The 16,909-nt window shown below is 43.3% G+C and overlaps 1 protein-coding gene across 3 annotated transcripts in view; it reads left to right on the plus strand.

The window, feature by feature from the left end:
- SMAP1 (small ArfGAP 1) overlaps positions 1–16,909 on the plus strand; it is a 241,089-nt gene that overhangs the window by 37,435 nt on the left and 186,745 nt on the right. For all 3 annotated transcript variants that reach the window (XM_077812683.1, XM_077812682.1, XM_077812684.1), the window contains exon 3: positions 4,373–4,458. In XM_077812683.1, coding sequence (XP_077668809.1) covers positions 4,373–4,458 — 86 coding nt within the window. The remainder of the gene's footprint in view (positions 1–4,372; positions 4,459–16,909) is intronic.

Below are 16,909 nucleotides of genomic sequence, written 5' to 3' on the forward strand. Positions count from 1 at the left end.
AGACTGGTAAAACCTGTTGTATTGAAGGATCGCAAGTCATCAGATGGTAGTTTCAGTACAAGTATTGGCCTCTGTTTTCTGTCAAGCCCACTTGGATCAGACTCTCCCAGTTCTGGGGCAGGTGGTGTGTGGTGTGGCTTTGGTTAGTAGTGTTAAGCAGCATTGGGAGTCCTTTTTGGAATGGACCCCAAGGAATCTGATATAGTCCTAGGTTTTGGTTTAGGATTCAAAGTTCGGGGCTCATGATAAATCCCTTGAGGCCGGTCGTATCCCGAGTATAATGAAATTTACGGTTCCAAAAGTCTTTTCCAGGGCCAAGCAGCTGCCAGTGTAGTGGTTAATAGTTTTAGCCCTGTGTGATGGTGTATAAAGCCCATGCTGGCCAGGAGGGGGTTAAGAAGAATGAGGAGTCCGGTGGCACCTTAAAGACTAACACATTGCCACTGGACTTCTTGTTGTTTTTTGTGGATACAGGCTAACACGGCTACCCCTCTGATACTTGACACCAGGCAAGGGGGTTAAGGAGCAGCTCTGGGCTAGGGCTCCACCCCTCTGCCCTTGCCGAGCATGCTTGGGTGTGAGGCAGGGTTTAAAAGCTAGCCAGGCAGCTCAGTCAGGGGGTGGCAAGCCAGGGAGGAGGACCATCCCTGGGAGCTTCATGGGAGGACCAGAGCTGAATCTGCACTGAGCTGGGGAGCAAAGGAGCCGCAGCACCCAGCGACTGAGACTGGAAGCCCAGAAGGTGACATTTCCCCATGGCCGAATGGGGTATGGACTGAGGGTGGAGTGACCCAGGGAAGCTGACTTGAGGCTGACATCAGACGGAGATGGGTGAGCAGCCAAAACAGCCTCCCAGGGCCCTGGGTCGGAATCTGATGGAGTGGGAGTGCCTGTGTTCTCCTCTCCCCTTCCCCCACATCGTATCCACTTGGCCAGGTTGCTGCCCTGAGGGTGTGACTGCTGCTGTAGGCATTAACCGCTAGACAGGAGACCCTTCCCCCCGATCATGCTCAGATACATGGCTCAGACCCTCAAGGAACCTCAGATCCAGAAGACAGTCTTATTGCAAGAATCCATGAAGGGAGTAATCAAGGGGATAAAATAAAGAGCAACATACACCCTTGTTCCTGTTTCCCCTCCGGGAGGGAAAAAAAGCTGTGGAATATTTTCAGATGTCCTCAGAACTGTCCCTTTCCCATACCAAAACTATGGGTTCATTGGAGACATCTTTTCCCCTTCTCAGTTCTAAGGTTCCTTCGATCTCTAGTTTCACTGCTTCCAATTGCATCAGAAGTGAGATTGGGTCCAGTATTGAGTCAGATAGGTATAGAGAGGTTACATTTCTACCCCTGTTCTATTTCACTGACAAGACATGATAGAAAACCTGATTCTAATTACTGATGAGACTGCCGTTTCTTCTTAGGGATGAATGGTTCTACTGACCATCACCTAGATACTATGAAAATATATATAATATAGTGTGTTCATTTTGAAAAAAGCAGACAAGCTGTACCAACTACCATCTGAAGGGTTCTCGCTGTTTCACACTTACCCTGCTGCCACCTCACTGACAGTGGTTGCAGCTGCCCGATCCGGGTATGTTGTGCCGTCTCTGACAGGGAAGGTAGAAAACTAGATATTTTGGGAAGCACGATCTTCTCCTCGTCCAGTCGTGGCATCAGGCCATCGAACTCCCAAGCTGTGATATCTCTTTATCAGTCCTGTCTTTGGAAGAAGATGGCTCTTTCTGCTTAAGAACCTTGCTGGAGATCAAAGAAATCTAGCAAAGATATTAATTACAGAAGAACAATTTGTTGCCACACAGTTATTGAGACACTTTCCATATGTCAGACTTTGCTGCCAGGGCAGCGGAGTCTGTCATACCATAAGGAGATGTGCATGGCTCAGATCTCAAGGTGTATTCCCTGAAACTGGGGTGGGTAGAAGATAGTTTGTGCTGAATAAACCATGTCCTCAAAGATGAAGGATACAAAGTTACTGTCCAGATCAGTCGGTATTTATCATTCTCCAAGAAGGAGGTTTGGCGCTCCTGTCTCAATAAGCACAGGCAGCAGAATCCTCCTTCATCTTTGTCCTCCTATCTTAGCAGCAGCAATAGCAGCTTCCTTGATAGCAACAACAAACAAGAAAAAGCTACAAGCCTCATCCCAAGAGCAGGCACACTACTTCATGCTCTTCTGTACCAGGCCTTAGATAGTAAGTGTGACATGAGGAGTGAGAGCTACAGCTCAGTCCCCAATCAACTCTCCAACTTTCCTCCTTCCAGTCCACCTTTGGGAGTTTCACTCTTCTACTATTTCCATTACTGGAATAGCATTATCAGAGAGAAGTGGATCCTTGAGAAAGTGCAGGAAGTCTATTCAACCTCATCCTTCCTCCTAAGGATCCCTCTCACAAGCACCTACTACAGACAGAAGTTCTATCTCTTTTGGAAGCTCGGGCTATCAAGGAGGTACCAAAAGAATTCAGAGCAAAAGGGCATTTGCTCAAAGTAGTTTCTGATCCCAAAGATGGATAGTGAGATGTGATCATCTTAGAGCTCAGAAAACTCAGTTTATCAAAGTTCAGTTTCCTTGTGGTGACAGTTGGGTCAGTAATTTCTTCCTGGTCTACCCAAGATTGATTTGTAGCTCTCGATCTCAAGGATGCATATTTCCTTACATAGATCATACCTTCATATTGTGAATATCTCCATTTCATGGCTTTAAAAAAAAAAAAGAGTACAGGGTCCCCATTGGCCTTTCTGCTGCCCCTTGGGTATTTACAAATTGCCTCTTTGTCATGACAGCATGCTTAAGACTGCAAGGTATTACTATATACTCCTATTTGAATTAATGTCTAATAAAAGCTTCATCTCAAAAGTCTCTGACCATCAATCTGGACTCTGTGTGTTGGAGAAACTGGGTATCTGAATAAATTGGAAGAAATCACATCTTCCTATGTGGTCCTGAGGAGGCGGTTGAAAGGAACCGAGGTGGAGCACCTTGTCCTTTTATAGCTTTGCCCTCATTTTACCATCAGAGGTGCGTTGCCAGTACAGTTTGAGTGTCAATGTGTAGAGTTCATCTTGAATAACTTGGGTTACAGATGAGTAATCTCCTTTTTTCTTTAATCTTTCACTTGCAATCTTAGAAGCTACTTTTGAAATACTAAGTTTAAAAATTTTCAGATAGAAGTGATTTATTTTTTTAAAACTATGTCCACTTTAGCTGTCTTAAGTGAACCTAGGGAGGTGGTGGAATCTCCTTCCTTAGATATTTTTAAGGTCAGGCTTGACAAAGCCCTGGCTGGGATGATTTAGTTGGGGATTGGTCCTGCTTTGAGCAGGGGGTTGGACTAGATGACCTCCTGAGGTCCCTTCCAACCCTGATATTCTATGAACCCAGAGTAGCAAAATCCACAGGAAACCTCTTATAATTCCCATTCATATGGTCTTTTTAAAATGCTTTTTGTATTATCTGTCTTTCTGTTGCAGAAAACATGCAAAATAGGGTTGTGTTGGTTTGTTTGTTGACCAGTGGTGGGCAAACTTTTTGGCCAGAGGGCCACATCAGGGTTGCGAAAGTGTATGGAGGGCCCGGTAGGGAAGGCTGTGCCTCCCCAAACAGCCTGGCACCCGCCCCCTATCTGCCACTTCCCACTTCCCGCCCCCTGACCCATCCAACCCCCCCTCCTCTTTGTCCCCTGACCCTAACGGCTGCCCCAGGACCCTACCTCCTATCCAAGCGCCCCTGCTGCCTGTCCCCTGACTGCCCCGACCCCTATCCACACCCCTGACAGGCCCCCCGGGCTCCCACGCCTGTCCAACCTCCCCTGTTCCCTGACTGCCCCTGGAACCCACTGCCCCTTACCCAACCCTCTCCCCCCACCCCCTGCTACCTGCCCACTTACCATGCCACTCAGAGCAGCAGGAGCTTGCAGCCCCACCGCCTAGCCAGAGCCAGCCATGCCACCTGCGCTGCCCAGCAGGAGTGGCAGGTCAGAGCACTGGCTGTGCGCTGAGGCTGCGGGGGAGAGGGAACAGCGGGGGAGGGGCTTGGGGGCTAGCTTCCCCAGGCAGGAGCTCAGGTGCTGGGTAGGACAGTCCCGCCGGCCAGATGTGGCCCACCTCTGGCATAGACTATAACACTTGAATAGACAAGTGGTAAAAACAGAATATTGCATTCAAAGGAGTGTAGAGAATATATATGAAACAAATGGGTGTGATTAGATGATTTAACCTCCAGTTCTTAAAATGTAGTGCACAAAAGTTTTTAATCCTCTTGCTTACATGGTCAGAATAACAATGGAAATGTGTTTCCAAGACCCAAATTAGCAATGTACAAAACAATAATAATTCTTCTTTCTTTAGTGCATGCAGGATATGGGAAATACGAAAGCAAGGATACTCTATGAAGCTAATCTACCAGAGAACTTCCGAAGACCACAAACAGATCAGTATCCTTTTTCCGTCTTACTGTTTTCAAATTCAAGGAGCCTTAATACAACCCAAGTGTTACTTACCCCATTCTTCATCTAGTTATGTATGTCAACTTATCATACCAACCTTAATTAAAGTTGATATTTTTTTACATTTATTATTTTGCGGTGCCTAACTGGAGGCATTGAAAAATGGGAAATGGTTCAGCAAACCTTCCTTACGGTAAGAAACTTAAGACATTTATTTAGTTTATTAAAGAGAGAGGTTAAGAACTGATGTGTTCATAGTTTATAAGTGTGTACACAGGGAGAAGATTTCTGATTGAGGACTCACAGATGTTATGCCTTTGTTTTGAAGAATAAATTGCTGGAAGCTGAAGCTAGACAAATTCAAACTGTAAATCAAGTACGTTTTTTGCAATGAGGATAATTAACCATTGTAACTTACCAATGGAAGTAGTGGTTTCTCCCTCATGTAAAGTGTTCAAATCAAGATTGGAAATCCTCTTTAAAAGATATGTTCTAGTTCAGCCAGACTTGGACTTGTTACAGGAATGACTGGGCGAAACTATATGGCATGTTTCATGTAGAAGGCATAACAGATCAAGGACTGACATCTTTTAAGGTGGTAGATGTCTACAGAATCTACTAGCCTCCTTTGGTGGGCCATGTAGAATTTTTTTGTTGTTGATTTGAGCCGGTCTTCTGAAAGTTACAGGTGTTAATAAAGCTGTTGCTGCCTTACACCACTCTGCATCCCCATCAGTATAGGCTTTGACTCCACACACCATCCAGCTCCAGTTATTGCCTCTGCACTGGCTGATTGTTTGGGAGTTGAGAACCAGTCATGTTCTGACCAGACCTCCTCCTTCCAGCACTGGGGAGGGGCAGGACACTCCTGCACTAATGGGGAGGAAGTAACCAGAGCTAAGTGGCATAGGATGGAGCCAGAGCCTGTGTCAGTAGCGGGCCTGATGCATAATGGAGCCTATGTCCATGGGAGAGCGGAGTGGAGGCAGGGAATGGGAGCAACAGGACCCTGTGTGCCAGGTTGTAGTGCTATTCATATTTAGTTAGGCTGCAGCCCCCGCACCCCACAGCATGCCAGCAGGGAAAGGGCTCTGCTGTTAAGTCACCCAGTTCTGGTTTCTATCTCACCGCAGGTGCCAACTCCATGGGTGCGCTAGGGCTGCTGATCAGCTCCTCTCCCTCCCCCTCCGCACCTTCTTCGCTCTGGTGATTAGCTATTCAGTGGCAGGAGGCTCTGGAGGAAGTTGGGGGAGGAGCAAGGGCAGGAAGAGGTGGGGTGGGGGTTTGGAAGAAGAGGTGGAGTGGGGACAGGGGTGGCGCAGAGCGGGAATTGAGTTCCCCTGAGAACTCTGAAAGTTAGTGCTTCTGTACCTCACTGTTGGCAGAGGTATGCCTCAACATACCCTTAGATGTGTAGGGGTTGGGGACTGGCCACTGTTGGGGTGGTTTCTGAGAACTTCTTCACTGAGTAGCCTGTGACCTTAATCACTTGATTCCCAAGAACTCAGCTTGACTCCCAACTTGTCGCTGAGGGTTCTTTAAGTGCATGCAATCAAACTACACTTGAGTTGATCGGGCTCAAGTGTAGGGGGAGGTACAAGTTATACCACACTTCCAGCATATGTAATCATGAATCAGCTTATATATACACTTATTACTATTGGTTAATACATTGTATCACACACTTTATGATTATTCTGCTAATTTTTGTAGCTGATCCTTGTCTAGATCATGAGCAGTTCACGTGCTGCACTATGTGCTAGCCACAGGTGCAAGCTATCACATATTGCTTACTATTTTATTTTTTACATATTTACAGGGCTACTGTAAATTCATGCTTTGTTCGTTGTTGTCTTGCTCAAAATAGAACTACAACCACAATCAGCTGTGGGACCTATTGGAGGAAGTCAGTAATTGGAGCTGGGTGGTGTGAGGTGGAGCCAGTGACATTGCAACCCAGCACATGGGCTCCTGCTCCCAGTCCTTGAGATCTGATCAACTCTGTACCACCTGCTACCCATGTCACTTTAAATACTATCCCTGGTGCTCAGATTTGGGTGGTTACAGATTCTAATTGGCCCCCCTATGACTGTGCACCTGCACACCACCTTCCCTCCCCCTTAAATATTTTCACCAGCTGCCTATGGGGATGCCAAATAAAATCTGGGGGGTTGGATGCGGGCTGCCAGTTGCCAATCCCTACACTAGATTATTTCAATCCGTTTTAGTATAAAAATCTACAAATGAAACAAAACCCCATGCTGAATATTACTTGACTGTTTATTTTGTGTGTGGTGTTTCCCACCTCCCAGAGTTGGTGACCAAGTGAATGTCATTTAGTCTATATTAGACTTTTTAGTTTTGCCTATCCGAAGAGGAATTTTCATCACAGCGATGTCTTAAAAAGAACACAAACACCTCTTGTCCATACTTTAAGTAAGGTTCTGTGCCCCAGTTGTCGCTGTATAGGATGAATGGGGTAGTGCCTTCTCTTTTTTTGGCCAGCAGAACAGCAAGAAATGAGGCTTTCCAGTTCTCTGACCAGAATTGCCCTTTCATTGCTTCACACGTGTGTGTCAAACTTGGAAAAAATCTGGAGAGCATTCCTTTTGTGTTACACAAGTTTTCACATAGAGCTGCATGTTCAAATGCTTGATTATCAGGACTCATGGCCCTAGCCATCCCTGGTTCCTTCTAGAAGTGGTGACTAGTAGCAACTGTCCTCACATTTGCAAGTAGTGCCCTGGGTGTATTTAGGAAGCCTTTCTTGCCTTGTCTTGTATATTTCTTAGATCGGCCTTTTCTTTGGGATATGACTGTTAACATTTGACTGGCTAAAGTCAGACCCGAAGTATGTCTAAGCCACCTCCTAAGGCCAGTCCCAGCTGTTTCTTCCTGCCTGACTCCAGCGATCCTCTCCCTTGGCTTAGGTAGTTGAACAGAATATACCTAGTTCTTTATTCTCCTTCAGCAAAGGGCCAAGTTTAGCTTCCCTCCTCTGTAAGCAAGTAAGGGAATGGAATAAATACCTGATCTCTCTCTGGAGAGTGGGGAAGTACTGCTCAAGGTGAAGCAGCCAAGAGAAGTGTGAAGTCATGAAAAGCATTGGGTGCCTCCTCCAGGAGAAGTACTGAGATAGCTGCTGTACATTTGAAGGTGTACTGCTGAATGTAGATAATTCAGTGTGGCTGGGAACTGAATATGTGGTGGGCACTGGGGGACAGAAAGGAAGACGAGAATTGATAAATAGAGAACAGAAGAGATTGAATTAGTTGGGTCTAGAAGCAAAATGAGAAGTGGTGAATTTGGTAATGGTAGGGAGAATTGATTTGGAGCTAATGTAGAGCTGTGTGAGTCAGGTGGATGAATGGTGACTGAGTAGGAAGATAAGTAGGAGTTGTGTGGGGCTGAATAGTGAGTGAATTAGTATGGTTTGATACGCTTGGAAAAATAGTTGTGAAATGTTGGTGTGCCCAGGAGCGTTAGAGTGCATAACCAAGCTGGTGAAATTTTAATGGTGTGCTGGTAATTTTTTTTTTATAATTTGGAAAGCTAACTTCATTACTAGTATTAATTTAGGTTGCTTTCAATCTGTTTTGCTGCTTTATCTTCAGTTCCAGACCATTGTGGAGCTAGTTCTAGCTGTGTATGTGGGCTTCCAGCCTCTATAAGCTCCCTTGGTAGTTTGAACCCTGGCTAGTCCACAAGAATAGATCTGAACTGATATCTCACTTATCATATCTTACCCTGAAACAGAGTGTAAAAAGGGTGTTATGGAACAATAAAATGTTGTTCTGAGTAGTCTTAGCCTAACCATTTCAGGCTCCATACATATCTGAAAGCTTTCTGATTGCGAAAGCATTAAAGCCTTGTGCTTTATTATCTTTCACTCTAAGCACATTGTAGGGAATATGTCCCAAAGTGTAGTTTGAGCCTGGATAACTTTTATTTGGTCAAATGCTAAATGAAGTTTATTATTAATAAATCAAAGCTGCTTTAGCATTCCTAGGTGAAAGGGCACTGGAGTTCCTCATGCACTCACTATGAGGTTGGCCTTCCTCCAAGTCTTTCTTTTCCCTTGTCATGCTTATTGTCAGAAGAAGTGAGTGGAAATGTGTGAAAGAGGGTATTGATGATGGACCTTTGTATTTAGCAAAGTGAGAATTAGCTTTATTCCATTAGATGGAAATCTGTTGCCAACTCCTTTTCACATGTCCTGAAGAGGACATATGTTCGTGGTAATCAACTGATTTTACAAGAAAAAGTCTACCTCGGTCTGGAGTCTTCTACTATAACTTCATATTGAGATCCCAATTATTGGTTCATAATGAGTTTTGACAGCATGCTGGAATCTGTAACTGGACAAAGGTGATTCCTGAGGCAGGGCAAGAGGACCCTGAACTCTGCAAAAGACTCCATGCAGAAGGAGAAGAGGGTCTCCCACACCAAAAATGATACCTGACGTTGTATCCTGCTCTATTCACTGGATTGGCCAACTCAAGAAGAAGAGAGACTCTAGCCATCAGCTTAGCCATGCCTGGAGTCTATGTACAGCTAAAAGAAAAGAGACTAATCGCCTCACTGCATGCAAAGTGAGTTCAAGTTATTTGCAACATCAGAACTACAGTAGGTCTCAACTGAGATCTATCACATGAGTTAGAGAAGAAGGCTACTGAATTCTCCAAGGTTCCACTCCCAGGTCAGTTACCTAATTAGTGAGAAGCTATTTTTCTTTAAAAGCATACTATTCCAAAGCTGCCAAGTGCCTGATTTTAGGATACTTTCTCACAGACACACAAATGATCAGAGAGATGCAGACACTGCAGTATTGTGGTAGGGGGAATAAGCTAAGTAAATAGGGTCTGTCATAGGTTGTATGTTCAGACAAACTTAAGATGGAACTTCAAAATGGGAAGGTATGAAGAAATAATTCTGTTATACTTCTTTAAAGCAAAGGCAAGAGTTTCAGCTGCTGCTTTTAGTAGACTAGACTCTTAGCTCAATTGATTAGATTAAAAGAAAGGCATTCTTCCTTAACTTTCCTGTGAAGTATTGAAATAATTCTTGTGTTAACCTTATAAATTGATATAATTGCTCACTGTAGTAATTGATGAGCCAGAGAAATTAACCATTGGTCGAATTTCAGTTGTAACTTTAATTTCATCATGTATTATGTTTTTTATTAGTTTAGGGAAATTAGAAGTAAATTTAGTGATATTTGCTTAACTTCATATTTATTTGCTTATTCTTTTAATAAATCTATAAAAGCATACTGGTTCCTCTCTGAAAACTTCTTCAGTTTAGGAAAACATCCTGTTTAGAGGCCACACTTATGGCCATGTTGAACTTATTAGGGTCCTTAACACCACTCTTTTGGGATTCTATCTACACAGTTTAGGCCAGGGTCCCCTTCTGCACTAAAGTTTGCTAGAGCAGGGGTTCTCAACCTTTTTCTTTGAGGCCCCCCAAACATGCTATAAAAACTACATGGCCCACCTGCGCCACAATAACTGGTTTTCTGCATCTAAAAGCCATGGCCGGCGTTAAGGGGTAGCAAGCAGAGCCATTGCCCTGGGCACCATGAAGCTAAGTTTCTCAGGCTTCTGCTTCAGCCCCAGGTGACAGGGCTCAGGGCCCCACGCTTCACTCCCATGCAGTGGGACTTCTTTTTCTGCCCTGGGCCTCAGCAAGTCTAACACTGGCCCTGCTTGGCGGACCCCCTGAAACCTGCTCACGGCCCCCCTGAGGGGCCCGGGAATCCTGGTTGAGAACCACTTTGCTAGGGCACAGGAAGAAGATCAGCTTTATACCTATTTTGTTACAGCAGCAGCTCCATTTATCTGAGGAGTATTTGTGTGATTAATTTGTATTTCCTACTTCATCACGGTCATCTTCACCTTATGAAGCTGTAGCTCCATCAACACCCCCTGGTGATTATAAACCTTCAGGAGCTTCTAAGAACACCAGCTGAAACACTAGAAATCCACTAGAAGTTGCAAGTGAGAAATCTCGCCATTTATTGGACATATTATGCACCTCATTACCTGACAAACAGGCAGTGACAGTTAATGAGAGCTTCCTAGAGCCTGCTCAGCTGTTATAGCATGCCCCTGCCATCATTCATGCAACATCCGAAAAGATGAGATACTAGGTAATCGCCTAGGGCTTTGAATATTTTTAAATGGAGCTGGATTCTTTGTTGCAGTGGCCCAAGAGGGAACTAAGCAACAAAGTTATAAATCTACCCCTATAAAACAAAGGAGCCACAATTATTTCACTTTGTAGGCAGACAGTTATTCAGCCAGCTTACAAATAAGTCTCAAATTATCAAGTCCTTTTCAAAATAGGACTCCTCTGCTGGCATAGGGAGCTCTTATGGCACTTTATCAAGAAATTCAGAGTTGAGATGAGCTGCAGTCTTAATGAGGGACAATTAATCTCAAGGACACCCCTTTAAGTCACCTATAGATGTATCTGATCCTGCAGCATCTTTGATGGTGACTACTGTAATGATAAGACCTTCACCTTGGCTTTGACCATCTGGAAAACCATTCATGAAATATAGAATATTAGAGAACTTGCCATTTGAAAGAATGGAGCTTTTTAGCTCAAAATCAGAAGACACCATACACACTTCCCTTCTTAAACTTTAAGATTGCTGAGTATCTGTCTCATGCAAACAAAAAGAAAACAGTACTGACAAGCTGAAGCAAAACAACCCTCTGTCTTTTTTTACCCATACCAAAGACCTACAGATGATTCAAGAAAGGAACAGTGTTTAAATAAGAGACTTTCATCTGCCTTTTCTGCTTCCATCTCTTTGATGGTTGTGTACCAATAAACAGGTTTGATGGTCCTCTCGAGACCTGTTCTGAACCAATTATTGTCGGTATTTCCCTTCACCTCTTCCTTTTTGGAAACTGAATAGTAGTTCATTTTGGGGAAGCCTGGAACAAAATTTGAATAGACCATGAAGTTCTCAAGGCTATCTGAAGTGGGTATAGTATGCAGTTCAAGACTATTTCTACTCCCACTACCTTCCTCATCCCTTTCCACAGAGTCCCCTCATAAGGGGATGTTACAGCAAGAAGTCCTGTCCCTCTTGTCTCTGAGGCATAAAGAGGTTTCTTCACAATTCAGGTGAAAGGGTTATTCTCATTTCTTTCTAAATCCAGAAAGACGGGAGGTTGGAGGGCTATTTCGTATCTAAGAAATCAACACAATTGTTCATAAAACAAATTCAGAATGGTGATTCTAGCCTCAGTTATTCTCTCTAGATCCACAAGATTGGTTTGCAGCCCTCAATCTCCAGAAAACACATTTCCATATTGCAGTTCACCTCACATAGGAAATATCTGCATTTTTGACCTAGGAAATCAAGAATTCCAATAGAGTTCTTCCGGTTGGTCTGTCAGCAGCTCCAAGAGTCCTTAACAAATGCCTAATGATTGTTGCAGTGTTCCTTAGACAGCAAAACGTTCAAGTATTTCCTTAACTTGGATTGGTTGATATAAGGTTCCTCTCCTCAACAAGTTTTAACTAACATTCATTATGTTCTCTGGCTCTCTGCCAATCTACATCTGAGATTTTTTTCTTTGTATGCACTTAAACACTGTGGTGGAAAATGGAATTTATTGGTACTCTTCTAGATTGTATACATAGCATGAGCTTTCCTCCTCATTCTAGAGTCAACACAGTGACAGATGATAGCACAAATGCAGATCAAGCCTTTCACAAAAGTGAGATCATGCCTTAAGAATTCTGGGTCACATGGTTTTGTGCACTTTTATCACTTCTCAGGTCAGACATCACCATCATGATCTACAGGGCTGGCTGAAGCCAATTTACAGTGTGATAAAACATCATATACATATGCCAGTGAAGATTTTTACATGTCCTTTCCTCTCTCCAGTGAATCTTTGCAAAGGTCTACCATTTTGTCTTCTCACGTTAACTCTGGTGACGAGTACGTTCACTCAAGGATGGGATGCACACACACACATAATCAGACTCCAGGTCTGTGGACAAAACAGATTTTTTTGTACATAAATATCTTGGCACTCAATGTGATCCACTTGGCATGCATACCTTTTTTAGCTCTAATCCAAGGAAAGTTATTGCAGTAGTTTTGTTTGCCATCACCTATATAGTTTTATGCAAACAAGCAGGGGGGATCCAGATAGTCTTCCCTGTGTGATGAAGTAATCCAGCTGTGGGAGTGATACCTCGAATATAAAAGAGCTATCACTACGGTTTGTCTACCAGGATTGATAACTTCAGCAGACACTTCTCATCTGATCACACACTATCTCTAAGGAATTCAGTTGTTGTTCTGATTTTTCTGGGCATGAGGTTATCCAGCCATAGACCTATTTGACTCTGAGAGGAACAAAAAATACAGAGTTTTGTTCAAGATAGGTTGAGTCTGGGGTCTCTCTCGGATGCTCTTCATATATTTTGATCCAGGGGGCTGATATCTGCATACTTATCAGTTCTGTGAATTCCACAAACTCTTAAGAAAGATCAAACAGAACTCTGTAATAATGTTAGGAACTTTGGTTCCCAGACCTATTAAGGTCATCAATTCAGAGTCCAATTTCAAAAATTGAATCAATTTTCTAGTAATCAAACTATTTACCTCCTTTTTTCCTAAAACTTCATGCTAGTAATTTGAAAAAGAAATCTCACACTAGAAGTAGCATGAGTTACCTTTTATTTATACACCATTTAGAATTTCATCTAAACTGCTGATAGCCTATGCTGAGTGTAAAACGGAAGGCTGTTAAAGACAGAATATCTAAATGGTTCTATGACTGCATCTCTCAGATACAGAATACTTTAGTTATCTGTGTGTTCTGATTAAGGCTTGCTTTACCACAGCTCCTTTGCTTTGGTGGTTTCTTGTAAAAATGTTTCCATTCCTAAAATATGTCTCATGACCGCCTGGAGCTCCAGTCCATACTTCTTTGAAGCATCTGTGGTATAGGTGATGCTGCTAGAGTGGATGCTTGAGACTATGATATCCTAATTATCTGTTTTAAGAACCATTGCTTATGAGTCACCAGGAATGGAATACATACGGACAATGACTTGAAAAAGAGAGGCAGGTTACTTACCTTGCATTAACTGATGTTCTTTAAGAGGTGTTGTCTATATGTATTCCATTACATGTCCTCCTTCTCCACTATATCCTAATCTGTATTCTTTGGGTTTCTGTTTGTGAAACAGAGATGGTGAGGCTGGGCCTGCTTTTTTATATCTTTAGGAGAGGGGCACGAAGGCAGCTAGGATTCAGGCATGGACCAACAGGTGGTACTGATCAAAACATTTCAACTTCTGGCCCTGAGGAAATACACACTGCTAGAGGGGAGTATAATAGATAATCACTCAAAGAGCATCAGTTACTGTCATGTAAATAACCTTTTTTCTGTGATGTGGTTAGCAGCAGCAGCAGACCATGAGTAATTTTTCCTTATTAGCTGTTGCAGGTGGCACAATGCAAATTAGATCTGTTAGATCTCCTTATAAATCCCACTTCTCCAGTTTTATTCTTCACCCTCAGCATGAAGGGACCTCCATAGATGATTTTAATTACTATTTTGAAACAGTTTCTGGTGTGGTGACAGCTGGGAGTCACAGAGGAGTTTTGAAGAAGCTGTTACTGGAGATGAAGCCAGCTTCATATTTACTGCAGTTGCTGTCATATATTCTACACTCATTGTGAGCAGGTCCTGCTCACACAGCAAGGTGGAGTGGTGGTAGGTTCTACTGTTGCACAAGACTCTGGCTTTGCAGAGGGCAAATTATGCTGTAAAAGGTTGAGAGGAGTTTACTCATAGGAGCAAATATCCTTGCTGAAGGAATGGAGTCCTGAGAACATGAGGTGGACTCTGAAAAAGAGGGAAAAGGGGTTCAAGATCATCAGGAATGTCTCGTCTCGTGTGTGTGTACACACCTTCGGTAAAACTGTGTGAGAACTTTTATTTTCAGTGGGAGCTTCCTCCAGTTTCTAGATATTTATTGCATCTGCACCTAGGGCTGAGCTGAAGAAATAAAGCTGCAAAGCTTTGGTATCCCTAAGTCTCCTTGACTCTTCTCTTTTGGACATCTTTTCTGAAGTTGCCTTCCGTCCCGTGGTGAGGGGGAGCGGGGCAGGGACGGAGATGTGTCAGACTCACTACAAAGTGTAGGCTGTGGACTCAGCTAGGCGAGTCTCAAAGTAGGACTTGAAATATGTTTTAAGAATGTCATTGCAGCCATGTGATTTGAAGGGCCCAAGCAGAAATTATTCTGCTTCATTTTTGTAGGAGTATAAGCAAGAAAAAACTAAATATCTGTATCTCTGCCCAAAAGATTATGGCAACAGCGTGTACCTCCCTAGATGCCATACATGTTCTTATTGCATGCTCTTCTTCACTCAGCCTACCCAGCAACAGCCTTAACTAGCAGTAATATGGCTTCACCAGTTAGGAGGGTAATATCTGTCAATTAACTACAGTATGTAAGCCCTACTCTGGCCCTTTTCCCTTAGTTTCTGCATGCTGGAAACTGAGATCAATTCCTGGGTTCTCTAGTCAGTTTGCTCTTTTAACAGTGCCATCCTCACCCCTTTTGTGGAAGCAGAATCTCTGTCTTGTCCTCAGGCCACTCCAGATTGATGTGGAAGAGAAGGGAAGAGAGTTATAGTCATGAAGTGCTTCTGGTAGAGCAACTCTGTTTTTTTTCAGCTGGAGGATCTGCACCTGGACTTCCATAATTCATAGATTTTTAAGGCTAGAAAGAGGAACATTATGATCATCTAGACATATTTTCTGCATAGCACAGATCATAACTTCACCCAGCAATTCCTGTAGGTGATGAACGGGGTATGCACTGTTGAGTGGTTTAACATTTCTTTGCTTTTGTGAGTGTCAGATCTGTAGTAGCAACCTTAACTGCTTCACAACAGTTTTTGCATACTGTAAATCATGTTACCCATTTTAGCCACATTGTTTTATTGACCTGATGTGCTGACATAGGACAGAGCTGCTTGTTCCAGATGTAATGTAAATGTCTACATTTTATCTCTGTAATGCACAACCAATCAGAAAACCTAAATACTGGTTTGTTCATTTTGAAGGCTGTCATGGATTAGGTAGAATGCTAGACCTCCTTTGGTCTTCTGAATAAAGGATATCTTCCTGTCACCTTATGAAGATGTCCACAAACTGTATATAGAGTTTGTCTAATGTCACTCTCCTTGCAATGTATCAACCTCATGAATTTGGACGGCTAAGATATCTGTCCTCTCCTGACACATTCATCCACCTCTGCCTTTAGATTCTGAATTTGGAAGAACATTCCTAATACCATACTGGCTACATCTGCTGATGGTCAAGACTTGAGTATTCTTCCCTTTGCCAATACATATCAGAAGCTGCATAAACTCCCTCAGGAATTCACAGAAAAATAGTGGTTCTTTCAGGGCCTCTGTGTATTCCCACTTGTGGGAAATGGTGCCGTTGGCATTGAGCTGCAGAGCTTCCTTGAAAACCCATATTCATTGGGAAGCACTTGATTACATTGCTTTTCTCTGTGTAAGGGCGTGCAACCCAAACTACCTTAGTTCATTTGCTGCTGTTACAGAGAGCAAACAGAGCCTGTCTTTAGGATCTCAGACTAGATCTTCCCTCAGTCTAGCTTATTTTGTAATAGAGCGTGTAGAGATATAGGTCATAGTTAAACATAAGCATCCTTTCCTTGTTCCGGAAGTCTTCGACCCTTTACCAAGACCAAGTCAGGTCAGTCCCATAAAGGCTTGGAGAACAGATTTATTAACTTACTGGAGCACAGGGTAGTTTGGTTGGCTCTCAAGGCCTTTCAGCTGTCCCTGAATAGTGCTGTGACCCAGGGACCTGTTGATGCCAGTAGGCAGAGTGCATAAGGTTTTACAGGGATCCCCTGGTTTGGATGTATGCATAATAATTCACCAAAGGTCTCTACCGAGACACAGCAGCAGTGCAGAAGTAAGGGTGGCAATACACCATACCATGCCACCCTTACTTGCAGTTCCTCGGGGGTCAGGACCCCCAGTTTAAAGAAATGCTGTGTACTTTTGTATACTTTTACCCTGTAGATTTCATAGGGGAGATCAGATTTCACAGTCCATAATGTTTTTCAAGGCTGTGAATTTGGTAGGGCCCGATTCATAACATAGAGCAGAGGTTCTCAAACAGGGGGTGGGACCCCCTAGTGGGTGTGGAAAGTGGGAGCGGGGGAAAGCTTTACCCACAGCAGTGAATAACTAACAAAGCTGATTCCTCCAGACATATCAGGTTCTCAGATGGAGCTGTGCATTTTGATGAATTTCTGTTAAGCTTGCATAGCATTATACAAAGTTGTTGACATCTGTACATTAATCCTTTTGCTACAATATGCTACAACGTGGTGTGCACAGTTT

Source organism: Eretmochelys imbricata, chromosome 3 (genome assembly GCF_965152235.1).
Source record: "Eretmochelys imbricata isolate rEreImb1 chromosome 3, rEreImb1.hap1, whole genome shotgun sequence".
In the NCBI taxonomy this organism is placed as follows: domain Eukaryota; kingdom Metazoa; phylum Chordata; order Testudines; family Cheloniidae; genus Eretmochelys; species Eretmochelys imbricata.